This window comes from Elgaria multicarinata, chromosome 1, assembly GCF_023053635.1.
Source record: "Elgaria multicarinata webbii isolate HBS135686 ecotype San Diego chromosome 1, rElgMul1.1.pri, whole genome shotgun sequence".
In the NCBI taxonomy this organism is placed as follows: domain Eukaryota; kingdom Metazoa; phylum Chordata; class Lepidosauria; order Squamata; family Anguidae; genus Elgaria; species Elgaria multicarinata.
The window spans coordinates 96,296,904-96,324,229 of NC_086171.1; the positions used below are offsets into that span (position 1 = coordinate 96,296,904).

Consider the following 27,326-nt stretch of genomic DNA (forward strand, 5'->3'; position numbering starts at 1 on the left):
CACTTCACTGGCTGCCAATTAGTTTCCGGGCGAAGTATAAAGTGTTAGTTATTACCTTTAAAGCCCTACCTGGTTTGGGTCCAGGTGACCTGCAGGATTGCCTTCTCCCATACAATCTGCCCTGCACACTCAGGTCCTCTGGGAAGGGTTTACTCCAGTCAGCCACAACTAGGCTGGCAACTGTTACCCAGAGGACCTTTTCTTCTGCTACCCCCAGACTGTGGAATGGCCTGCTGGAGGAGATTCGTCAGCTTAATACTCTCTCTGAGGTTAAGACAGCTGTGGAGACTATTCTCTTCCGGCAGGCCTACCCAGATGAATTTTAAACCTAAGAATTTTAAGATGTTGTGACTGTTGTTTTAATATTGTATTGTTTTTATATGCTCTTTTAACTAATTTTTATTTTATTTATTTATTACATTTTTATACCGCCCAATAGCCGAAGCTCTCAATTTTATGTATTATATTTTATTCGGTGTTGTTCCCCGCCTCGATCCAGAGGGAGAGGTGGTTAATAAATGTTGTTGTTGTTGTTGTTGTTATTATTATTATTATTATTATTTCCTTGCTGGTATCTGAAAACAGGTTTGAAAATATCACCCTATGTCATCCCCTGATCACAGTGGGAAGGGAGGTGAGTGAGGTTTGAAACTTCACATCTCAATTTGTGTATGCCCATACATGAACATACAGCCCTGTACCATCAGCCAGCACTACATGCAGCCTTGAGGTCCAAGAAGGTTGCCCACATTTCCTATCAACAAAATACTGCAGTTTGAGTACTGGAAAGGCAACAGATGCACTCTTTATGCATTTGTGCCATTCTAAAGAAGCTAACAGTCTTGACATGCCACTTTATGGAAGTGTTTGCCTCAAAAGAAGAAATGTCATCCATAACTGAGAGCCAAAGTAGGTGAGCTGCAGGAGATTCAGGCTCTGAAGCAAATGCAGGGGATCCCAAACTCAATTAGGGCCTTGCTATGGGAAAGTTTTTTTGTTTTTTGTTTTAATTGTAGCCTGTTTAAAACATCCATTTTTCTTGCTGGGTTAAAACAGAAGTACAATACATGTAACAGATTGGGCCCCAGAAGCTTGCCATGTAGTAGAGTATATGAAGAAATTCCAGAAAGGTTGATGGGAATTAATTTGTATATTTTAAGTTCCTTTCACTTGTAAAAAGTGTAAAGGTGAACAATGTATAATGTGAAGTAATGTTATATTATGCTGTGCCTTGGTGTGGAGGAGATTACTGCGCATGGAGTTAATGTGGGTGTGCTCACCTGACCAAGGTGGGTATTCAAGCCAGAGTCCTGGGGGCAAATTATTAGAGCAGAGCACTCCTGTTGCTTGTGCTAGTTCTTGTTTAAAGATATTTTGTATCAAGAAGAGTGAAATTGGCATAGGGCTGCTGATTGCAGCAAGAAACTAGGAGATGGTTTTAGTTTCTTGGAGAATTGTGATTTATTTCTTTGCATTCTGAAGGAAAGAGACTGCTCAACCTGCCTGGTCCAGCAGCTACTTTGCTTGCTAAAGAGTTAGGATTGCTCATTGGAAGAAGCCAGAACCCATTCTACGGACCAGGATCTGACAGCTTCTGCAGAACTACTGGGCCTTCTGGCAATGCTGAGAGTGACTATCCTCTGTGTTGTGAAACTAGTAGACTCTGGTTTGGGATATCTGTGGCCAATCCATCCAAAAGCATTTGAGAAAGGAGGGCCTAATATTAACTCACACATATCAGAATGATGGATATTCCATACGTATGGGAGGAAACTGGTTCCAGACAGTGAATTAAGACACTTGAATGAAGAGGGTTGGATGGAAAGAAGGTGTTCTTTTTGTCATTGTAAGACTTCCTCATTCTGAAATCACAGTCTTTAGGAGCTGCCCAGAAGATTTCAAAGCTGTAGCTCCATCTTGCCACAACTTTGGCTATTGCCTGATGTGAAGGTCTGTAACAAGCAGCTGCAAAATTCCTGTATTAACTGCCACAGATAGGATCATAGCTCTAATGTCTACCTTGCACATAATTCTACTGTCTTGCGGAGAAACAGATGCACAGGGCCAGAAAGGTGCTGCTTTGAGGAAAATCCATTGCTCCATCTGTTTCGGACACAAACAAAAGGAGAGCAACATTTTGATTTGCTAGGGAAGCCCTCTACGCTTTCAAGTCTCCTAGATCATGGATGGGCAACCTCCAGGCCACTGAGGTTGCTCATCTGGCCTGCATAGGCTTGGGCTCCCTCCCCAGGCTCCACCCACTCAAGCCCCACCACCTGGCCTGGTGGCAGGGACGGGAATGCTGTTGTTACCTCCAACCACAGCTTGGAGATAGCAAGGGGATTGCAGTTTACACACTAGTACAGCTCCTACAAGTGTTAGATGAAACTTAGCCACTCTGCAACCCTCCCACATTCCTGAAACATTTTGTGAACTTTCTTTTATTTGTTTTTTATTTAAGACTATTTGAGGCTCTGTGCTTGAGGGGTTGGTATTACCCCGGCAGAGGTAAGTGGGGGTATTCTTTGAAACAATGTACCCTCCCTATCTGTGTGTGCTATCTTGTAATTAGCACTGCCTGCAATAAGGACTCTCAGCTCATTCATTACGTGCAAACTGAATTGTCTTTATATTTGGACTTCAGGCATGTCACACAAAGGAGAGCAAGTACCTGGAGTATATTTTTCTGGACAGCATGGTGTTTTTGAGGTTACGTTTCTCATTTTCAAAGCATAGAAGCAAAGCATACTCATATTTGGAGGGGATCTTGGATCTATGGGAGTGCTTCTACTATAGATCTGAGGAATTTGGGGACTGGATTGGGACAGAATGCAGGTTACAAGGTGCTTCTAGCAAGAGGGCTCCTAACACTACTAATCAAAAGAAATTATGCAGTAATTCCATTCTTTTCTTAACAGACTTTCTGTGGTACAAAAATATATTGGAAAAGTGGTGGGATAACACAGAAAGGTTACAGACAAAAGCATTGTCATCTGGACCCCCATAAAATATTATTATTATTATTATTATTATTATTATTATTATTATTATTATTTCTTACCCGCCTCTCCATTTTGATTGAGGCGGGGAACAACAATAAACGATAAAATACATAAAACTGAATTAAAACATAATATACATTTTTAAAAACATCCTAAAAAACATTCTAGAAACATCTTAAAATTCCACTGGATAGGCCTGCCAGAAGTGATCAGTCTTTATAGGTTTCTTGAATGCTAGTAGACTGTTAAGTTGACGAGTCTCCTCTGGCAGGCCATTCCACAGTCTGGGAGCAGCAGAAGAGAAGGTCCTCTGGGTAACACTTGTTAATCCAGTTTTTGCTAGCTGAAGTAGATTTTTCCCAGAGGACATGAGCGTGTGGAGCGAATTATATGGGAGAAGGCGATCCTGCAGGTAGCCTGGACCCAAACCATAGAATCATAGAATAGCAGAGTTGGAAGGGGCCTACAAGGATATCGAGTCCAACCCCGTGCTCAATGCAGGAATCCACCCTAACGCATCCCTGACAGATGGTTGTCCAGCTGCCTCTTGAAGGCCTCTAGTGTGGGAGAGGCCACAACCTCACGAGGCAACTGATTCCATTGTCATACTGCTCTAACAGTCAGGAAGTTTTTCCTGATGTCCAGCTGAAATCTGGTTTCCTTTAACTTGAGCCCATTATTCCATGTCCTGCACTCTGGGAGGATCGAGAAGAGATCCTGGCCCTCCTCTGAGTGACAACCTTTTAAGTATTTGAAGAGTGCTATCATGTCTCCCCTCAATCTTCTCTTCTCCAGGCTAAACATGCCCAGTTCTTTCAGTCTCTCTTCATAGGGCTTTGTTTCCAGACCCCTGATCATCCTGGTTGCCCTCCTCTGAACACGCTCCAGCTTGTCTGCATCCTTCTTGAATTGTGGAGCCCAAAACTGGACGCAATACTCTAGATGAGGCCTAACCAGGGCCGAATAGAGAGGAATCAGTACCTCACGTGATTTGGAAGCTATACTTCTATTAATGCAGCCCAAAATAGCATTGGCCTTTCTTGCAGCCATATCGCACTGTTGGCTCATATTCAGCTTGCGATCTACAACAATTCCAAGATCCTTCTCATTTGTAGTATTGCTGAGCCAAGTATCCCCCATCTTGTAACTGTGCATTTGGTTTCTATTCCCTAAATGTAGAACTTGGCATTTATCCCTATTAAATTTCATTCTGTTATTTTCAGCCCAGTACTCCAGCCTATCAAGATCACTTTGAAGTTTGTTTCTGTCTTCCAGGGTATTAGCTAACCCACCCAATATTGTGTCATCTGCAAATTTGATAAGCGTTCCTTGCACCTTCTTGTCCAAATCATTAATAAAAATGTTGAAGAGCACTGGGCCCAGGACTGATCCCTGTGGTACCCCACTTGTTGCCTCTCCCCAGTTTGAGAAGGTTCCATTGATAAGTACTCTTTAAGTCCGATTCTGTAGCCAACTGTGAATCCACCTAATAGTTGTTCCATCTAGCCTACTTTTAGCTAGTTTGTTAATCAGAATATCATGGGGCACTTTGTCAAAAGCTTTGCTGAAGTCAAGATATATGACATCCACAGCATTCCCACAGTCCACAAGGGAGGTTACCTTATCAAAAAATGAGATCAAATTAGTCTGACAGGACTTGTTCCTGACAAATCCATGTTGGCTTCTAGAGATCACCGCATTGATTTCAGGGTGTTTACAGATTGACTTCTTTATAATCTGCTCCAGAATTTTCCCAGGGATGGATGTCAGACTGACTGGTCTGTAGTTCCCAGGTTCCTCCTTTTTGCCCTTTTTGAAGATAGGGACAACGTTAGCCCTCCTCCAGTCGTCCGGCACTTCACCCGTCTTCCATGATTTTGCAAAGATAATAGACAAAGGTTCTGAGAGTTCTTCCGCTAGCTCCTTCATTACACTAGGATGCAGTTCATTGGGCCCTGGAGATTTGAACTCATTCAAGGAAATTAGGTGTTCTTTGACCATTTGTTTATCAATCGCAAATTGCAATCCTGCCCCCTCAACTTCTGCTTCATTTTCTCCAGGGGGGTCATAGACCTGCTTTTGGGAGAAGACTGAGGCAAAGTAGGAATTGAGCACTTCAGCCTTTTCTTTGGCTGTAGCTAGACCTAAGGTTTATCCCTCAATCGTCCAGGGGTCAAACCTGTTCATCTAGGTGACACACATATCCCTCAATCGTCCAGGGGTCAAACCTGTTCATCTAGGTGACACACAGGGGATCCAGTGCTCAGGCAGGGGCGAACCCTGGATGATCCCAGGATAAACCTTAGGTTTGGCTGTGGCTTTTGTCATCTGTTATCAGTTTGCCATCCTCATTAAGCAGTTGAACCACCATTTCTTTCCTCTGACTTTTACTACTCACGTATCTGAAGAAAGCTTTTTTATTGCTTTTAGCATCCCTCGCTAACCTCAGCTCATTCTCAGCTTTAGCCTTCCTGATGCCATTTCGGCACTTCTGCGCCACCTGTCTGTACTCTTCTTTTGTAGCCTGGCCTTCCTTCCACTTCCTATATGTATCCTTTTTTGTTTTCAGGTCATCTCTAAGCTTTTTGTGGAGCCACATTGGTTTCCTCTGTTGTCTTCTATCTTTTCTCCTTGTTGGAATTGTTTGTAACTGTGCCTTTAAAATTTCCTTTTTTAAATAGTCCCACCCATCCTGCACTCCTTTTCTCATTAGGCTCACTTGCCACGGGACCTTACTTATTATAGTTCTGAGTTTATTAAAATCAGCTTTCCTAAAATCCAGAGTACATGTATGGCTACACTCAACTTTTGTCTCCTTCATAATCAAGAATTTAAGTATGACGTGGTCACTTTCCCCCAGAGTTCCTGTAACTGCCACTTTATCCACTAAGTCATCCCTGTTGGTCAATGTCAAGTCAAGGATTGCCGATCCTCTAGTTCCTTCCTCCACTTTCTGTAGGAGAAAGTTATCACCCACACATGACAGGAATTTCTTGGAAGGGCCGCTTTTGGCAGTATTTGTCTCCCAACAGATATCAGGGTAATTGAAGTCCCCCATGTAGGGCTTTAAAGGTAATAACCAACACTTTATACTTTGCTCGGAAACTAATTGGCAGCCAGTGAAGAGATTTTAAAACTGGTGTAATGTGGTCACCCCTAGGTATACCGTTGACCAGCCTGGCTGCCATATTTTGAACTAGTTGAAGTTTCTGGACGAGGCACAAAGGTAGCCCTATGTAAAGCACATTGCAGAAGTCAAGCCTCGAAGTTACTAGCACCTGCATAACTGTCTTTAGGTCTTCTAACTCTAAGAAGGGGTGCAGCTGGCGTATTAGCCGAAGCTGATAGTAGGCACTCCTGGCTGTCACATCTATCTGGGCTGTCATTTGGAGCGACGGATCCAGAAGCACCCCCAAGCTGCAAACACAGTCTTTCATGGCCAAAATTATGTGAATGAGGTAGGGCAAAGGCACTATAAAAGCCTCATCTGGCAGCACCCATTGGTTCATGGCTTCTAGTTAAAGCTAAAAGACTTCCTCGCACAGTAAAAATCTGGCATGGCTGGAGGAGGGATTATTACAAATGTATGTCCCACAGCAGGGATTTCCTGCCCTCCTTCACCTGGCATTCAAGGGTCCTATTCCCCTTTCTTTCGAAGTTAATCTCTCAGATACATCACCTAATGCTGTGTTCTACTAGCAGCAAGGAGAATGGGCTGAAATGAGGGTTAAATCCCTACTAATACTTTATCTGCAGAGGGTGGAAACTGGGAAAATTTCTGCTGCATTGTTACCTGCAATTTCTTTTCCTGGGGCTCCTCCAGACATTGTAGCAGATTTTGCTTCTCTGTGGTCAGCAGTTCAAGGAGCTGCTCTTTGTCTCTCAGACTACAGGTCAGCTCCTCAATCCTCCTACAGAAGATAAATAGTCAGGTTACTTGGCTAGAGCAAGGAAATAGTATTGTGCCTCAATAGCATTGTGGGGTGGCCATTTGGCATGACAGTGGGCCATTGGGAGCATATGAGTACTTCATAGAGGCACTGACTGATCTGGGAGCCAGCCGCCCTCAGGGGCATTTTCTCTACTACCCAAATGCAAAACTAATGAACAAAATGAAGATAAATTACATTATGCCAATGCACCCCTAAATCAAACACATACAAAAGAGATATAATAAAGTTTGTGCAGGCTTCAGCTCTGCAGATTCAGAAATGCAGAACCATTCCCTGAGCTTGACAGATTTTGCCTAATGTGTGGCAGACACAAATCAAATCAGTGTAACAAAACCCATAGATACGCACTTCTCCTTCTCTGCCAAAGTAATGTTGCAGGTTTCCAAAAGAGCCTGTTTTTTTTGGATCTCATCCTGATTTTTGGAGAACTCTATCAGTTGCTTCCTGAGTTCCTTGCAGCGTTCCTTCTCAGCCTCAGCAAGAGTTGTCATCTCCTCTGCTTTGGTCTTTGCTGACTGGGCCTCCTAGAGACAGAACCAGAGATGAGACAAACCAAGGTCATCAGCTCCAGAAGACCTACAAAGCTGAGTATCATGTAGGTGGTTGCTGCTGAGTCCAAACCAGAGACCAAAGTGGCTCTCAACAGGAATCAGAATAAGAATGGCAGAAGATTATATGTGACGTATATGAGACTTCTGACCGAGCTATCCCTAGCATCACCTTAAAGCTGCTGTGCAGGAGGCTTCTAGGTTTTCCATCATACTTGCTGGCCACACCGAAGAGGAGAATGAATATGGGAGAAACTCCCATTGTCCACACCTCCTTGGGGAGGCCTCCCTCTCATTTTGGGAGCTTGAGAGTGAAAATATTTGTGGGAGCTACAGCCAATATTCCACATGGGGTTTCATTATGATTTCTCCCTACACTATATCACAGGATGACACCTCTTTACATCTACTAGGAATATCTACCACCTTCCCTGTTTTGTATCATGAACTCTAAAGTGGCATAGAGCAGAGATGCAAAACCTCTGGCTTGCAGGTCTAATCCAGCCCATGGGGATGTAGGCAATGGGAGCCTCGGAAGGCACTGCTGGCTGAATGGCTTTGGACGGTGCATGGTGCCCCCAGGAAGATGGGGCCATAAAGTCTGCGCAAGGGGTGACCCAACTGAGAGTGGTCCAAACCCACCTATGCATCATTCTGTCAGTATAACAAAGTGACTGATTTTCATTAAGCTCCTAGGCTGCAGCATATTCACCATTAGGAGATATGGGGTAGTATCCAATAAATCCTACATAGAGTAGACCCACTGAAATGAATGGGGCTTAATTTAGTGTTGTATTCTAATAGTTGTATGCACTTCCTTGTTTTGAGTTGTAAAGAAGTTTGTCCCTAGGTTGTGTGCTATCTCCAGTATTCGAGGCAGTAAGCCTGGGTGCACCAGTTGCTGGGGAACATGAGTGGGAGGGTGCTGTTGCACCATGTCCTGCTTTGTTGGTCCCTTGCTGATGGCTGCTTGGCCACTGTGTGAACAGAGTGCTGGACTAGATGGACCCTTGGTCTGATCCAGCATGGCAGTTCTTATGTTCTTAGAGGGCCCCAGGAGGAGGGAGGAAAAGAGAGAAAGGAGGAAGTGAGGGGAAAAAAGAAAGAGATAGAAAATAAGGATTAGAAATAAAGTGAAGTTCTGTTTACATCCAAACATTGTTTCTGGATCTTCCTGACTGAGAAAAAAATACAAAAGTTAGCCATGACTAACCAAAGTTCCATTCATTTCAATGGGTCTACTCGGTATAGGACTAACTTTGGAAACTACCAAAATATTCGGCACCTATTAATTGAATTAATAATTTCTTAAGGCACATGATAATGCAGGACCACTTCTAGAATCAAAAGAAAGCTCCTGTTACTTTTGATGTACACAAAATGGGACTTCAGTCAATTCCCACCACTACATTGAAGGAATGTGTAATGGTGAGTGCAGGGCCACGCAGGCTAGCCCCACTCCCACAGCTGACTGCCTAGTGGCCAAAGTCCCCTGCTGGCCATGCAGATGGAGGAACTCTATCCCCATACATTGTACACACATAGGGCTTCTCTACACCAGAATGTTATCCTGAAGCTTCTGCTTCCAGATTCTTTGTAGGATTAAGGTCAGTTCATTCACACAGTCTGTGTTTGAGTTTTTTTCTTTCTCTGAAAGTTCTGCATGTTTCATTATAGAGCCACTACATGGCCCTGTGGTATAGCGCAGTTATGGAAGTTCACTATTAAAGCAGATGATCCTGCTTCTAGAGGAAATGCTAGACTTTCCCCATTTTTTTTAAAAGGATAAAGTCACAAAGCTTGCAAGGGACCCTGTAGGTTGACGACATCATGTCAAGTACCCACAAACTTCTGTGAGTGACCTATCACGAGTGCATGATAAAAGTCTCGTGTAGAGAAGCCCATAGAACTGTTGTGGATGGCCATTCTCTCCAGCATTCACACGTGCTGGCAAACTGACATGGGACACTCAGTCAGTGATACTTCTTTTATTTGAGGAAATCTCATGGTGAAAAGCATAATGGTTACACACTGCAGAAATACTTAGAGCTGAAAGATGGTCAGAAAGCTTTAGGCTCCAAGATAGTGTGCAGTCAAAATGCTATTCACTACAATAAGAACCTGGTTTCCCAGCTGCCATCTGAATGATTCCAAAAACTGGTTCCAAATCTGACCAAGGGAGGGGAAAGATTCCTGATACAACCCTTCAGGCAATCACAGTGGGAATTATTGAAAGAAAGGCTTAACAAACCATCCCAAGGGAGCTAGTTCAAACACAGCCACATATTGGTAACTCAGAAACATGGCCAAAACCTAAACAAGATCATGGGGTGGGTAAAAATCTCAGGCACAATAACTCCTGTGCTTGGACTTTAGCACCGGGAACTCCCTGCCACCTGAGTCTGCAGAGAAAAAGTCCAACAATAAAAAATCAACCCCAGTGTACCCTTACACTGAGTGGTTGATAAAACACACACAATCGCAGGGAAGGTAAAACCTCAGGCACAAGGAGTCCCGTGCTTGTACTTCAGCCCCTGCCACCTGAGTCAGCAGAGGAAAACTCCAATGGTTAATCCCAGCCTGCCGCTACACTGAGCTGACAACAAACACACAATCCACAGCAAATGTGAGGTTAAGTCTTTGAAAAGCCTCACAGTACTTTTCATAGCACAGTCCTTAGAAATCTAAAGTCCAAACGGAAGAGAGTCCATATAAAGTGTGCTTTCAAAGTCCCAAACGGTGATGGATCCAAACAGGGAGGGTTTTCAGGCCATGAGTCAAAACATGATCCTAGCAAAGGTTCCTTGTCTTTGCTCCAGTTTATAAAGGGGGCCATAGGCCTGTTCAAAACCACTTGACAGACAGGGACTCAGCCTGTAAATCATGCCTGTGTCCACACGGGGCGGCACTGCTCAGCCCACCAAGATGTTGAGTGACTCCTTCAACAAGCCCCCCCACCTTTCTAAACACTATCAGTTTTCCAGGGAACTCTAACCCGCTCAAGGTGATAGGACAGGGCAGAGGGGTTAACTCTTTCCCTGAGAATCCTGATGGAGATAAGCTTGCACAGACATTTATTTATTTATTATTTATTTAAGCATTTTTATGCTGCCATTCAGCCAAAAAAGGCTCTCACGGCAGCTTACAAAAGTATTTCTTGACAGTCCCTGCCCACAGGCTTACAATCTAAAAGACATGACACAAAAGGAAAGGGGATTGGGAGGGAGGAGGAGGAGGGGGGAAAGAATTCCAAACTAGTTCTAATAAAATCTAACTACAACTTGCTAAAACCTATACCTGATGCATTCTGAATTCATGGCCAGCAGACCAACTGGGAATGGGGCTAGTCATGTGCCCCATACATGTTCTTTCAATGCAATGTCTGAACTGATTCCCAGTGGAAGCACTACTTGGAGCTGGGTTAGACAGAATCCTAGATATCAGAATCCACAATCTCAAAAAAATGGTCACATCTCACGCTTTGATAAGACAACACTTGACAACTTCCCCCCTCATGCTTTAAGATAAGATATGATTTCCTGACTGACTTTGTTCTGTGGTAGCTTCCTACAAATGTCAATAGACATCAAGGTAAGCTGCACAAGAGTTTAGTTTGCTGGATTCAAACAAATAACACTTCAAGACAATAAGCAACTTTGCAAGCTAATTGTCTTGCACATGGAATCTGAATGCCTAAATCAGAGGTGGAAAAGCAGTATTGGTCTGGAGGGCTGGCAGGCTGGATGATATCAAGTGGTTGGGTGCAGGCCCCACCCTGAATTCCTGCCCCTTCATCTGGCCCATCATCTGGCCCAATCCTATCCCACCTACTTCTCAGCACCTCCCCCTCCATGTAGAAAGAGGCACAGAGCTCCGTGCTTCTCTCTGCGTGGAGAAAAGGATTTGGCCACGGCTTGCAGAAGCTGGTCCTGCAAGCCCTGGCTAAGCCCATAAGTACCCCCAGGTTATCCCCTTTGAGTTGCTCCCAAGCAAAGCGAAGTGGAATCCCTTTGTTATCTCCAATCAGAATTGGTGATAATGTGGGGATTCTTCTCCCCCAATCTGCTTGTGGGAAGTCCTCTCCCCTGCCTCCAGACAAGGGGACTGGGCTTGGGGAGGGGAAAGGGTACAAAAAGGGTGCCCAACCCTCTGTGGGCTATATTAGGCAATTCTGTGGGATGGAAGTTGCCTTACTCTTACCTAAATCAAAGCAGAGCTCTTTATAAGAGTTCAACTCTTTTGAAGTTCAGTAAGGACAAACTTTGCTTAATTGTTCTAAACTAAGGTACTGCAGAGATACTTCAAATGAGACACTTAGACTTTAGAAACAAAGCATTATAGTGAAGACTTAAATTTACTTGCCATGGTGCTATTTTAATTATTTTGTTTTTAGCATTCATTTAGGACTACATGCTGGACATAAACATTAATATATATCCCTCAGTTATCTTGGCTTTAAGTCCACCATCAAGTGGGGATAATAGGTTCAAAGCAAGGGAAAAGAAACCTAAACCTTCCTCTTCTGGATCTTCCAAGGTGACAAGCATAGGCCATCACTGCCTAGTAGTTCTCCCATACCAAAATGGTCAACAAAGCACAGCTGTCCCTGCAGTTTACAATGGCAGACCATTTCCTCACCTCCTGCAGTAGGTAGATTTTCTTTTCCAGGATTTCATGCTCATTCTTTTGCTGGTGACAGATCTCAGCTTCATTCTGACTGCTCAGGTGTTCTGTTGCTGCCCTGGAATTCATAGAACTAGCTAATCAAAACAAAAGGCATCTCCAGCGTTTGGCACAACACACACCAATTTGCTATAGTTATCTATTTACAAGAAAGCAAAAGAGAGCCCATGGCTCAGGGGAAGAGAATCTGTTTTGTATGCTGAAAGTTCAGTTCCTGGTACCTTTAACTAAAAGGATCTCAGGTAGCAAGGCTGGGAAAACATCTTCATGACCACATTCAAGAGCCATTGGCAGTCAGAGGGACTGACCCAGCACAAGGGAATTTCATGTGCTCAAAAGGTGAGATCAATGTAATAAGGGGCAAATTAATATGCATGTACTTAAGCTCTTTACAATATCTGGGTCCTTCTTCTTCAGAGGCCACTAAGGGGGACTTTATGAGTTGTAATTTAAGTCCCATTCACTTCAATGGGTCTACTCTAAGAAGGGCTAACATTGGATATAACCCATTTCTTGAGATAATGTATTTTTTAAAACAACAACAACCCTGTTTTACCACATTTAGTGGGTGGAGTATACTTATAAAAATGTTAACCATGGTAGAACTTAAATCCCAATCCTAACTACGTAAGCATAAAAAGAAATTCCATTAATTTAACTGAGATTTCCTTTCACACAAAGGAAGTTTATTTAGAAGGAAATTCCACTTATTTCTTTTTTTAATTTTTTTTAATTGATTAACAATACACTAATACAATACTACAAAATTCACAACACAAGACAACAAAAAATACATTACATAACTTAATTATCCTTATAACATTTCTAATTTGATATTTTTACATCATTACATAACATAAAGTGCATCCCCCACCCCGGGATCTATTCCTGTTTCCAAAATCTCATTGATTCTTCTGGAGGTGGTCTCCCACTCCCCCTAGATAATATATATTCTAGGAACTGATTCCAAATTCCCTCAAAATCATTTGTTTTTGTTATCCCTTTTCTTATTTTTATATTACATGTCAATTTATCATTTATAGCAATATCCCAAATCTCTTTATACCAGTCCTCAACATGATAATCTCCTTGCACCTTCCAGTTCCTAGATATGATCAACCTTGCTGCTGTCAGCAAATTCGTTATCAGTTCTTTTGTTTCTTTATTACATTTTAAATCTCCATATAATTATAGCAATGCCACTGTAGGTGTCTCTTCAATCTCCATTCCCACTATATCATTTATCTCTTTAAACACCATTTTCCACATTTTTTGAACAAATACACATTCCCACCACATATGTAAATACGTTCCTTTTTCTTTACATCCTCTCCAACAATTTGCTGAATGCAGCTTGTTTATTTTATTTAATCTCACTGGGGTTAGATACCACCTCCATAAAATCTTGTAATAGTTCTCTTTTATCCTCACTGACATACTTCTCAACACTCTTTGTCTCCATATTCCCTCCCAACTCTGTTGCCCTATTTGTATCTTCAAATCCATTTCCCACGCCATCTTACCCATATTTTCTGACTCCCCCTTCCCAATCAATATTCTATATATTTCACTCGTTAAACCTTTTATCATTTTATTTTCTCCTTTCTCAGTTTCTCTTTTTAAAATCATCTCCTCAAATTTAATTAATTCTCTACACTCTCCATTATCCTTTAACCATTTCTTCATCCATTGCTCTAATTGAAAATAATTTAGCCATGTTAAATTCTTCTCCTTTAACACCTCTTCTATTTCCTCTCAAGTGTTCATCCTCCTTAACCAATTTTTTAGTTTCATTATATCCTTCTCTATTAATATTTCCCCTAATTTATCTTTTAAATTCCCTGGAAATTTCCCTAACATTATCACTGGTGTTATTGGAGAAATACTCGGAAGTAACTCCTTTTTATATACACGCCATATTTCCCAGTGATTTTTTAGAAGGGGGTTCTCTATTTCTTCCCCCCATTTTTTATTATATTCTCTAAAAAATATGTTTTCCAATTTCCACTCTTTATCCATTCCTTTTCTATCCTCTAACCAACTTAAATCTTCCACTCCTAACATACTTCCTACTATATGTCTTAATCTATTGGCTACATAATATAACTTTATATTTGGGAGTCCTAATCCTCCTTCTTTTTGTATTAAATACCACCTTTTTTTTATTTATTCTCGCTTTCTTATTCCCATTACAATAATTATTTAAAATATTTTGCCAACTTTTTATCTCTTTTTCAGATATTCTTATTGGTAACATTCTAAACACAAAATTTACCTTTGGTAATATCTTCATTTTTACTAAAGCTATTCTTCCGAACCACGATAAATTTAATCCTCTATATTTTTCTAATTTATCTATAACTTCTTTTTTTTAATTATTTAAATTCTCCTTTTCTAAATCCTCTAAATCTTTTGTAATTTTAATTCCCAAATATTTAATCATCTCTTTAATTTTCATATTCTTCTCCTTACTTTCCCAATCCTTCCCTTCCTTTTTAGTATAATTAAATAACATAATCTCTTATTTTGTTCAGTTTATTCTCAATCCTGTGACTTCTTCAAAATCCTTCAGATGATACTTAATTCTTTGCATTTTTTCTAATGGATTCTTAATTGTCATTAATGTATCATCTGCAAACATATTTATTTTTATTATTTTATTATTATTACAACCTACTCCCTCTATAATATCGTCTTCTCTTATCACATTTGCCAATAGTTCTATAACTAATACAAATAGGACCGGTGAGAGTGGGCATCATTGTCTGGTCCCTCGGGCCAATTGTATCTTTTCTGTAACTCCATCATTTATCACCACTGAAGCTGTGTTTTGTGAGTATAATTGCTCAATTATACCTTTAAATCTGTTTCCAAACCCCATTTTTCTATTATCCTCTTTAGTGCTTGCCAGCTCACACAATCAAATGCCTTAAATATATCCAACGCTATTATCCCTGCTTTTGTTCCCATTTTTTTACCTCTTGTACCATATTTAAAACTCTTCCAACCAAATTAGGCATTTGTCTACCCCCCACAAAGCCACACTGATCTTCTCCAATATATTTACCTATAAAAGTATTCATTCTCCTTGCCAATATAGCTGAACAAATCTTTGCATCCGGCTTTGGAATTAATATAATTAATGATTGTTCCCACGATGGTGGTATCTTCTCTCCTTTTATAATTCCATTATATAATTTCATTAATTTTGGTACCAACATTTTTAAAAATGTTTTATAATATTCAGATCCCAACCCATCTAACCTGGGGGATTTACCCCCTCTCAATTTCTCAATAGCTTCCTCTATTTCCTTTTGAGATATATCCTTTTCCATTAAATCTTTATCCTCTTCTATTAGACCTTTATATATTTATCTATATATCTCTCCATCTTCATATTTAATAAATCTTTCTCTTTATATGTAATTCTTGGTAAAATTCCTGAAATATCTTTATTTTCTCTTTCATAATACTACATGGTTTTCCTGATTTGTCCTTCACTATCCCTATTGAGTTCTTTAACTTTTCCTTTTGTGTGAGTCTCGCTAGCACCTTTGAGTTTTTATTACTATTCTCAAAATACTCTCTTTTCATATAAAACAAATTCTTCTGTACTTCTTCTAAATTCTTATTTTCTAATTCTTTCTTTTTTGCTTGTAATTCTAACAATATTTGTTTATTTCTGCTTTGCAAATACTCTTTTTCCAACTTCTTGATCCCTTCTTCTAAATTTTTCTGTATTCCCTCTTGTTGCCTCCTTAAATTACACATTTCTCTAATACAGATCCCTCTAGTCACAGTCTTCATTGTATCCCACTCCTTCTTCTTGCTGAGATGAAATATCACTATCCATCCCCAGACTTTCTCAGCAGCTCCAATCCCTGCTCCAGCGATGTTACTATATGCTGTTTTCCATCTCGCGTGAATCTCAGGAACACCGGATAACCCCAAGAGTAAGCAATACCCACCCGCTTAAGCTTTGCCAAAATTGGTTTTATGCTCTTTCTCCACAGAATAGTTTGCTGACAAAGATCGTTGTAGATTTGGACTGGTGTTTCTTGAAACTTCAGCGTTGTTATTGATCTCAATTTCTTCATTAGTTGCTCCTTCTTATAATAATTGCCAAATTTAACCAGAATACCTCTTGGCATAGCTCTTAATCTGTTTCCAGCCACTCTATGAATTCTATCTATATCCTGTTGATTTATATCTAAATCTGGAACTTTTTTTGATATTTGATTTATTTCTGTTTTGATCTCTTTAACATCTTTCTCTGCTTTCACAACTGAAGTATGTAGATTTTCCATCTTTTTAAACACATCTTCCTTAATTAATTTCATTTCTTGAAGCATTACCTCATTATTACTTTTAATAATTTCTTTCAAATTCTCCTGCGGTTCATCTAGTGCTGATTTTGGCCCAATGCCAGCTTCTGCCGCCATTTTATCGCTCTGCTGTTGTTCACTGTTTTGTTTATTTCCCAGACCGTTTCCTTCCCCGTTGCTGTTACTGGGGATATCAACTTTAAACAATCTGGCTGCTGAATGATCTGAGGGGTGTGACTTGCCTCTCACCCAGGTGGGGTCTTTAGATTTATTCTTCCTCTTTGGCATTTAATCCTCCGAGACTCTTCTAGTTACTGGACGGAAGTTGATGACATCAACAACAACTCATAACTTCTCCTTCGTCTCAGTAAACTCAGTAAATTTTCACCTCAGAGTTATTTATTACTTTATCTTTATTGCTTCTAGATAGTAAATAATTACTGTCTCTGCCTCTGGTAACGCTGTGATTTATATTTTGAAAGTCTCCCTTTAAAGCTGCCGGGAATCTCAAAAATGAAACTAACCGTTCCGCAGCTTATTGAGAGACATTTCAACTTATCCGCTTACAAAGATATTTCACCATTCATTATTAAAGACAGTACTCACATAATTGCCAATTAGGAAGAGATTTAAGAAGAGATAATTACACATCTTGGCTTCCTTCTCTGGAACTGAGAAAAAAGTCTACCGCTCCATGAACCGTGTAAATCTTTCGCCTTTTACTAAATTCCACTTATTTCAATGTAGTAATGTTACTGAAAGCTGGAATAACCTGATTAAAAGTACATAGTTTATATGTACAGATTCAAACATGAATTAGTATTCAGGGAGATGTCTATATGTCTTATTTGCCCTGCGATGGCTATGTGGTACTGCTACGTCGCTTACATGATGCAGCCGCCAACTTGCAGCCACCACATTGTTTTTCCCTGAAGATGCAAATTTAAAAAGTTGGGGATTTACCCTGACTTTTTGCTTTGAAGTGAGGTCACCATGGTCCTTCCACTGAATGACCTTGCTTCAACGTTGAGCTAGGGGCATTCCGGGACGGATGGCGACCACTGATAGGGAGCTGGAGGAGCAGGAAGACTAGGAGGAGGGCAGAAGTGGGCCCAATGAGACAAATGATACTCCCTTCTGCTGTGGGGATTTCCCGCTTCCACCCTGCAGCAGTGATACCACAGGGTTTGAAGAGAAAGGAGTGGCAAAGAGGTGTTGTGAAGACTTCCCACTGGACACGAATTACTATTCACACAGAGCAAAACAAACACTCCCAAAGAAAATGTTTAAGAAGAAGCAGGCAAGCCTCAAGTGAAGAGAAACAGTACAGTCCAATATTATTATTATTATTATTATTATTATTTATTTATATAGCACCATCAATGTACATGGTGCTGTACAGAGTAAAACAGTAAATAGCAAGACTCTGCCGCATAGGCTTACAATCTAATAAAATCATAGTAAAACAATAAGGAGGGGAAGAGAATGCCAACAGGTACAGGGAAGGGTAAGCAGGCACAGGGTAGGGAAAAACTAACAGTAGAAAGTAACAGTAGAAGTCTGCACAACATCAAGTTTTAAAAGCTTTAGGAAAAAGAAAAGTTTTTAGTTGAGCTTTAAATAGCCATAGAATCATACAATAGTAAAGTTGGAAGGGCCATTGAATCCAAACCCCTGCTCAATGCAGGACTCCATCTTAAAGCATCCCTGACAGATGGTTGTCCAGTTGCCTCTTGAATGCCTCTAGTGAGAGAGAGCCCACAACCTCCCTAGGTAATTGGTTACATTGTTGTACTGCTCTAACAGTCAGGAAGTTTTCCTTGTAGTCCAGTTGGAATCTGGCTTCCTGTAACTTGAGCCCATTATTCCATGTCCTGCACTCTGGCATGATTGAGAAGACGTAGCCCTCCTCTATGTGACAAAATTTCAAGTATTTGAAGAGGGCCATCTTCAATATATCATACTCATATTTGGAATATCATGGGGCACTTTGTCAAAAGCTTTGCTGAAGTCAAGATATATTACATTCACGGCATTCCCAGTCCACAAGGGAGGTTGCCCACTCAAAAAATGAGATCAAATTAGTCTGACAGGATTTGTTCCTGACAAATCCATGTTGGCTTCTAGTAATCACTGCATTGTTTTCAAGGCGCTTACAGATTGACTTCTTTATAATCTGCTCCAAAATTTTCCCAGGGATGAATGTCAGACTGACTGGTCTGTAGTTCATTGGGTCCTGGAGATTTGAACTCATTCAAAGAAATTAGGTGTTCCTTGATCATTTGTTTATCTACCTTCAGCTTGTACTTCACTTTTTCCAGTGGGGTGTGTGTGTGTGTGTGTGTGTGATTTTCTCCAGGGGGGTCATAGACCCGCTTTTGGGAAAAGACTGTGCCAAAGTAGGAATTGAGCATTTTGGCCTTTTCTTTGTCATCTGTTATCAATTTGCCATCCTCATTAAGCAGTTGAACCACCATTTCTGTCCTCTGTCTTTTACTACTCACGTATCTGAAGAAAGCCTTTTTATTGCTTTTAGCATCCCTCGCTAATCTCAGCTGATTCTCAGCTTAGCCTTCCTGACTCCATTTCGGCACTTCTGTGCATGGAGAATTCTGTGCATGGAGAATTTTGTGCATGGAGAGTGCATAAAAAGTTATTCTGTATAGGTTCTAATTCATTTTTGTAGTAGGCACCCCACGGAAGAGCCCTGTTGGAATGTTCCACTCCCATAGTAGCCAACCAGCTGCCTCTGGGAAGCCCACAAGCAGGACGTGATTGCAATAGCACCCTCCTGCTCATGTCCCCAGGAAGAGCCACCTATACCCCCACTTACCACGCTTTATCCAAGGCTTGGCGCTTCTCTTGGAGCTCCCGCTTCAGGCTCTCCACTTCCACCTTCAGCTCGATGTTCTGAAAGGTACAAGCAAGCAGGAATGATCATAACCAGTTCAACTCTGAAACTTCTCTACTTTTGAACTCAGTCTTGAAGTGGGTTGCCTTCTTTCAATTTCAGACATTCAGGTACCTGGATAGACAAAAAGTAACTTTGAGGGGATTTTAAAAAAATGAAATTATTATTATTATTATTATCATCATCATCATCATCTTCATCATCATCTCTATACCACCCTATAGCTGAAGATCTCTGGGCAGTTTACTAAACATTAAAACATTACACATTAAAAACTGATATACAAGAATTTAAAACCATAAAAACAGACAGCATACAAAGACAACATCCATTTAAAAACAACTTTGAGCTCTCAGCCAGACCTAAAGATAGATCTGGGGTCAATTAAAACTAGGGCTGTGCATAGACCCCCAAATATTCTTTGGAGCCCGATTCAGACCTTCCGAATTGGGCCCGATCCGCCTTGGACTGATTCAGACCACCCCAACAAGCCTCGGACCCGGATCCAAAGCGCGTTTCAGAGGTCCAAATCGTGATTCAGATCACACATTTTCCCCATAGCCATGCATTGGGAGAAATAAATGCCTCTAACTTTTTTATTTTTCAAGATATAAACATGAAACTTGTTGAGGTAAGAGATGGTGTCATGATTGTCATGTGTGTAAATTTTCAGACAGATCCGTCCAGCAGTTTAGTTGCAATAAATTTTTTAAAATGTGGTTTTTGCAGCCACTCGCAAAGAGCAATTTAGAAGGTGTCTTATCTAATCAACGATCAGCACACACTGTTCCTTGTATGTTTTGAAGTGCTAATCTCCCCTACTTGAGTCTTTTGTAGTTAACTCATGCGTTTCCCGTTAAGATAAGAACCAATTGTGTAGTGACTGCAGTACACACTTCCAGGCTGGGAGCAATATGGGGAGAGTAATATTGAGGGGAAACCTTTTTAAAAATTCCTAAAAATCAGGGGATGAACCGATGCGCTTCACACTTGGCATGCCTAAAGCCCTATTTAGAAGCTATCATGATGCTAAGTGTCCTCTCTTTATCTTTAAAAATGACAGATAAAAATGCATTTTTGTAAATTCCCATGTGTAGTCCTTGAAAAAATCTCTGAATCGGACTGATCTCGGATCAGTTCGGACCTACCTTGATCTGCCTCAGATCAGGTCAGATCTCCCCCGATCCACCTCGAATCTGTTTTAGAGAGGTCCGAATCATCCCGATCCGCTTCGTATTCGGGATTCGGATCTGAAGTGGTGCACAGCCCTAATTAAAACTCAACATATAGTGCTAAACGCCTGAGAGAAGAGAAAAATCTTGACCTGGCACCAAAAAGATAACAATGTTGGTGCCAGGTGGGCCTCATTGGGGAGATCATTCCATAATTGGGGGGCACCACTGACAAGGCACCCTCTCCATTGTTGCTGTCCTTTGAGCTTCCCTTGGAGTAGGCACCCAGAGGAGGACCTTAGATGTTGAGAGTAGTATACGGGTAGGTTCATGTCAGTAAAGGCATTCCATCAGGTATTGTGGTCTCAAGCTGTGTAAGGCTTTATAGATTAAAACCAGCACCTTGGATTGGACTCATACTGTAAATGTACAGGCAGCCAATGTACGTGGGCCAGAGTCGTTCTTATATGTTCAAACCTACTGATCCCAGTTATTAATCTGGCCGCTGCATTTTGCACAAGCTGCAGTTTCTGAACAGTCTTCAAAGGCAGTCCCACGTAAAGTGCATTGCAGTAATCTAACTTGGAGGTTACCAGAGCACAGACAACTGAAGCCAGGTTATATCAATTCTTTTTATTACAGTCAACAGACCAATAAAACACATGAAAACACATAATAAATATTTAAAATACATGGAATTAAAGCAGATCATGATTGCATAAAGCCCCCTTAAAGTTCTGTACTAGAAGCAAAAGGAAGTCCTGTCACCATAACTAATCTGGTAAGGATTGCCTGATTAAGAAATTTAGCAACGTGTTCAGTGGTATGCTTATCTTGAGCCTGTAAAAGGACCGACATAAGGGTCACGGACAATCATCCAGGTAATCGTTGAGTGAAAGGATGGATAAGGGCTTTTCTTGCCTCCTGATAGAAGCTGCAGTAGAATAATACGTGGGAGATAGATTCCACCTCCTCGTTTTTACAGGGGCAGTATCTACCTGATAGTGGAACTTCCCCAAATCTGCCCTCCATTATCCTAGAAGGCATAGCATTAAGCCTTGCTAAGGAAAATGCCCTCCTACATTTGGGTACCAGCTTAAATACAGAGGTACACTGTTTTGGTCATGATCCCGTAGCCCCAAGGCGTACTGAAGCCAGGTTATAAATGTAAATATAAATGTTTTAAATACATAGATACATACATAAAATCAAGTGTGAGAACAATCGATATTGTTCGCTTATTTATTTTCTTATCTTGGGAATACCTGTCCAAAAGGAAACAATCATCAAGAGGAACTTCTAGCTGATTTAGCAGCTCCATATTTGTTTATCCCAAATGAGCACTAAAATCACCTCCCATAATAATATGAGCATTTCCGGACTGCAAATCGAGCTCTTCTAATACAGTCTCCAAAGATGTCCATACCGATGGAGGAGACATAACAGAGTTTTCTAGGGGAACATAGACATTAATGCAAAATAGGAAAATGCCATTTTTAAAGGTTATCTGCAGTGTTAGAAGACTATCCCAATTGAAAGGTAGCTTTACCTCTGCCAGCTCTTCCTGTGAAAATAATTCTCTTGCTGACACATCTAATGCCTCTTTGTAGGAACTGACAATTGAAATTAAGGATGGTTCCTGCTCCAAGTCCGTTTGGTCTTGACAAACACTCTCCACTGAATCAGTTTGATTTATATCACATTGGGGCAGGGGGTCATTTTGGAAAGGAGCAATTTCCTGAGCAATATTACTAATGGCTGTAGTGGCGGGACTACTCATAAAATCCTCTATAAGTAGTTGTTTATATCCTGGGGGCAACCCTTTCTCAGTATTAATCCCCTTTACTTTGTGCTGGGCCCGTGTGAAAACCATCCCTAAACAGCAGTAGCACCAGCAATATTCTTAGTTTCAGTAACGTAATACTATCCCAGACAACCAAGACTAACTGCCAACAAACACAGATGCTTGTGTTGGTTTTAAAAAGGAATGAGACAAATTCAAGGAGAAATCTTACCATATTTCTTCGATACTAAGACGCCATCGAGTCTAAGGCGCACCCCATTTTAGAGATGTTTATATGGGAGAAAAATATTCTGCCATGCATGGGGAGCGGATTGCGGGCAGGTAAGGGAAGAGATGTGGGTGGGGGCCAACTGGGGAGCACGTGCAAGGGCCCGGAGGCTTTACCAGCTGCCACCACTTCTTGCACGGAGCGGGAGGGGGTCATTCGCGAGGCGCAGGTGCACGTCCCGCCCACACCCCGGTCCAGCAACACACCTCCCAGGCGTTGCCTCCGTCTTCCCGGCCGGCGCTGCTGCTCCTCCTCTGCTGCACAGAACCAGCAGCTGCAAGAAGCCAGCGGCGCCCGCCCGCCTCGCAGAACCCTCCGCGAGCCCTGCGGCGCCCGCCCATCCGCCCCAGCCCCATGCGCAAGGTGAGGCGCACGCCAGGCCCGACCCGAACGGAGCCGCATAGCCATGCCCACTAGGCCCAACCGTGCCAGCTGTGCTCGTGGTGCGGAGCTCCGTTGGTGTGTGTGAGCCTGGTTAGCTCTGGGGAGCACAAATAGGCCCAGGGCAGCCGCGGATCGTCGCTGAGGCCCCCAATCAGGCCAAGCATATTCCCCAGCCTACATGGTGAGTGCAGAGCTGCTTAGGTGCTCAACAAGCCCTTGAGCCGCCTGGGCATCGAGAGCAGGTTGGAGGGATAACAGCGTACTTTGCAGGCGATTCTAAGACGCCATCGATTCTAAGACGCCATCAATTCTAAGACGCAGCCTGTTTTTAGAGATGTTTATATTGGGGAAAAAGTGCGTCTTAGAATCGAACGATGGCTAAATGGAACCTCTATGCACAACTGCTGTCTACTTCTGTGTATCATTAACTAGGGAACAAAAACAAACAAACAAACAAAAACAAAAAAAAAACCAGCAGGGAAAGGCTAATATGAGAAGGCTATCAATGGCTACTAGCCCTGATGGTTATGTGCTACCTCCAGTATCCAAGGCAGTAAGCCTGGGTGCACCAGTTGCTGGGGAACATGGTGCTATTGCACCATGTCCTGCTTTGTTGGTCCTTGGCCAACAGCTGGTTGGCCACTGTATGAACAGAGTGCTGGACTAGATGGAACCTAGTCCAGCACTTCTGTTCCAGCATGGCACTTCTTATGTACTTATGCTTAATTCTATTTGGGCCATTTCTCCCTACTCCACCCTATGTGAGCATGAAGTAAATTTTTCAACAATTCCAAAGGGTTCTTTACTTAAAAGCATAATAATAATTTAATATAAATAATTTATATTTATATTAAATTATTATTTAATAATTTAATTAATTATTAAATAATAATTTAAAATAAAAATCAATTGTAAAAAGGAGAGGAAGGGCAAGTGGATATGGGGGAGCATAGCACTTAATTAAATTGCCAGGGATGAAAAACCTACAGAAGGATACCAGTAACTCTGGAATCCACTTTTGGGGGTCTGAGAGTGCACCCATTGAGATCACCATAGTAAATACGTTTAGTACATTTTATTCCTGTACTCATGATGGTATTATGAGTTAAGTTTGTTTAAGCATCTGTTAAACATGGCACACCTTATGGCATCTTGAAGGATCTATAACATTAATTCATATCCCTTTCATAAAATGACAAGGATAGTTCAGCAGATTGAAGCTGTGATCCAAATCACAGAACTGCTATCTATTAACTCTTGCGCCGATGGGCATGGGGGGTGGGCAGAGAAAGGTTTTCACTTCTCCTGTAATTGCTAGTTATTTCATATCATCCACCTGCAGTTTCTGAAGACTGAAAGGCCAAAGTAAAATTGTTAAAAGTCATAAAGACATTTCCATTAGAGTTCTATTGATGGAAATTTGGACCAGCAAAATATCTCAACCTATGCTAATATGGGCAAGATTTCCTAAAACCTTTGCTGAGTCTCTCTTTTCCTCTTCCTTTTCTGCAACATTTTTGTCATTAGCTATTGCTATGTCAATGAGATAGTTGTGGTTTTCTTTTTTGTTTATGGCTGTTATGTCTGGTTGACTGCAAAGTATTGTCTTGTCCCAGGATTGTTCTGTCCCAGCATAGCGTGGTTTGACATGTTTGAGTGTGTCTGGATCTCCTAGGCTTTGAAACCATCTTTCTGGACAGCACCTGCTGCCTGCATTATCCAGGAGGCCAGGTTCTATGAGTGCATAGTTGTCCTTGACAGGAGGGGCTTGACTTGCTAGAGTAAGGTGAACAGATGTGAAGAGGCTGCAATTCTGTATTCATTTATCTGGGAATAAGCTTTATTGAAATAAATGGGACTTGTTTCTGTAATTTCTTTGGGCAGTTTTCTTTGGGTCCTGACTGGGATTTCTGTTCTCTGCACACTGAGGCAGTGTAAATTCAGGAGATATTTGGATAAAAGGAGGGAAAGATCCTTGTCTAGCATTGTGATAATGGGCATCTGTTCTGGTCTTTCTCCTGAGTGCTGAGAAAAGGGGTGTGTGGTAAGAGTTGCTGCAGGGCCTGAAGGGTGTGTGGCCTAATTGTTGATTGTTGTCGGCCACCCAGTGACCTCATTCTGCTTCCTGACTCTGAGCTGAGCAGAAGCAGAGAAGAGCAGCTGGCCCAGCTGAACTAGAAGCTAGAAAAGGAATCCAGCTCCCAGAGACTGAGCGAACAGGGGGAGCAAACAGGAGTTTGACAGGGGGAGTGTAGGGGAAGAGGAGACCAAGGCAAGGGGGAGAAGAGAGGCTTCAAGGAAATCCAGGAAGATACCAATTCAATGAGGCCATGTGCTTGCCATGTGCTCCTGAGTGCTGAGTCAAGGGGTGTGTGGTGAGAGTTGCTGCAGGGCCTGAAGAGGGTGTAGCCTGATTGCTGATTGTTCTCAGCAATCAGTGGCCTGATTGCTGTTGGCCTCCCAGTGACCTCATTCTGTTTCCTGACTTGGAGCTGAGCAGAAGCAGAAAAGAGCAGCTGGCCCAGCTGAACTAGAAGCTAGAAAAGGAAGTCAGCTCCCAGAGAGAGAGCAATCAGAGAGAGCAAACAGGGAAAGCAAACAGGAATTTGACAGGGGGAGTTCAGCAGGGGAGGACAAGGGGGAGGTCTTTAACAAAACAACAAGAACAACAACAACAAATCTTTTTCTTTTCTTTTAAGACATACTCATATAGTTGTGCACCTTCAGAGTGGACAGGACAAAGCACAGGCAATTCCACTATAATCAGAAAAGAAAAAACAAAACAGAAATAGACAATATGGACGGAAAGGAGTCTCTAGTGGTAGTGACCTGCAAAGTGTGTGCAATGTTCGTGTTCCTGCCTGAGATCAACATGGCGTACACCTGCAACAAGTGCAAGCTGGTGGCACTATTGGAAGAAAAAGTGAGAGGACTTAAGCGGCGAGTGTCCACCCTCCAAGGAATAAGAGAAGACAAGGAGTTCTTAGACAGAAGGTGGAACTGCAACAGCAACAAGAAGCACAAGTGATTGAAGAACAACAGCCAGCTGAAGCAGAAGTGGAGTATGCTGAGGTCAGGAAAGCCAATGAAGAGGAAACTCCCTGGAAAAGAGTCACAGTTAGGAGCAGAAGAACTAGAAGACATTCTGCACCAGTGGAACCATTAGAGTTAAGGGCTGGAGGGCTGCTGCAGAGCCTGAGAGTGTTTGTTTGTCCCGCCCACTCCTACAGGTACTAAAGGGACCAGGGTGCTGGAGGCGCGAGCCTGCGACGAGAGACAAAGGGCTCTCGGCCAGAGGCTCTCTGCCATGGGCAAGAAGCCGTGCAAGAGGAACTGCCTCATTGCAAATAAAGACTCCGGAGTGTGCTTTGCGATTGGCAAACTTGGCTGTGAGGAGGAGAGGAGTGAACACCCATAATATAAAAACTAACAAGTCCCTGCTTGGAGGGAAGGGAATCGGTTCATGTTTTATGGTGCTCTAGTTTAATATTTTAATATTTTTAATATCTTAGCCAATATTTTAATATTTTTAATATCTTAGCTATTTTGACTATTACTCTTATTTTTTATTTTATCTTTCAGCTTCAAGGAAGGAAAACAAAAATGAAATTTTTACGAATTACAGCTGCTTTGATCTTTGGAATTTATTTTCAGAAAGCATACATCTCAACTCTCTGGGACTATAAGCAGAGTTGATTTGTACAAGTAGAGTTAATTTGTAACTGTTTTAAATTTTCTCATTTTTAGAGTCTGTCTGTTTGCATGTTGCTAGATTTGGGGGTGTGGGTGTAATTAAGTTGCTCGTTCTATTAGTCAGTGTATTTCAGTAATTTAATCTGATTTGTTATTTTATTATTGTCTGATTGACGAGGAACTGTTAACTACAATGGGTCTGAGAAAGCGTGCTCGTAGTAACTCCAGTTTGAACTATCCTTGTCCCCCCTCCACTAAACAGCTTAGAATTGATGAGTTTTATAAATTAGATACTTGCAAGCCTACTATCCCTACCTCTAACAGATTTAGTGTGTTGGAGGTGGAGAGTTTTGAGTAGGGGTGTGATCCGCTCCGATTAGGAGCGTAGAAGCAGTAGCGGATTGGCCTGCTCCGCCTTACCCAGAGGCGGAGTAGGAGCGGACCGCGGACCCCCTAGAAGCAAGGCGAAGAGAAGCGGCCATTTTTCGGAGCTCCTAGTTCAGGCGGAGCGCTCCGGTCGCCATCTTGAAAACATTTCGCCATAGGATTGCATTGCGGCAAATAATCGCGCATAACTAGGTTG

General features: G+C 41.8%; 1 protein-coding gene across 1 annotated transcript in view; it reads right to left on the reverse strand.

Annotated features, from left to right (window-relative positions):
• Positions 1-27,326, reverse strand: part of PDE4DIP (phosphodiesterase 4D interacting protein) — a 282,371-nt gene that overhangs the window by 194,180 nt on the left and 60,865 nt on the right. The window contains exons 2-5 of the mRNA XM_063133164.1: positions 19,345-19,421; positions 12,142-12,244; positions 7,304-7,479; positions 6,796-6,913 (exon numbers count right to left, since the gene is read on the reverse strand). Coding sequence (XP_062989234.1) covers positions 6,796-6,913; positions 7,304-7,479; positions 12,142-12,244; positions 19,345-19,421 — 474 coding nt within the window. The remainder of the gene's footprint in view (positions 1-6,795; positions 6,914-7,303; positions 7,480-12,141; positions 12,245-19,344; positions 19,422-27,326) is intronic.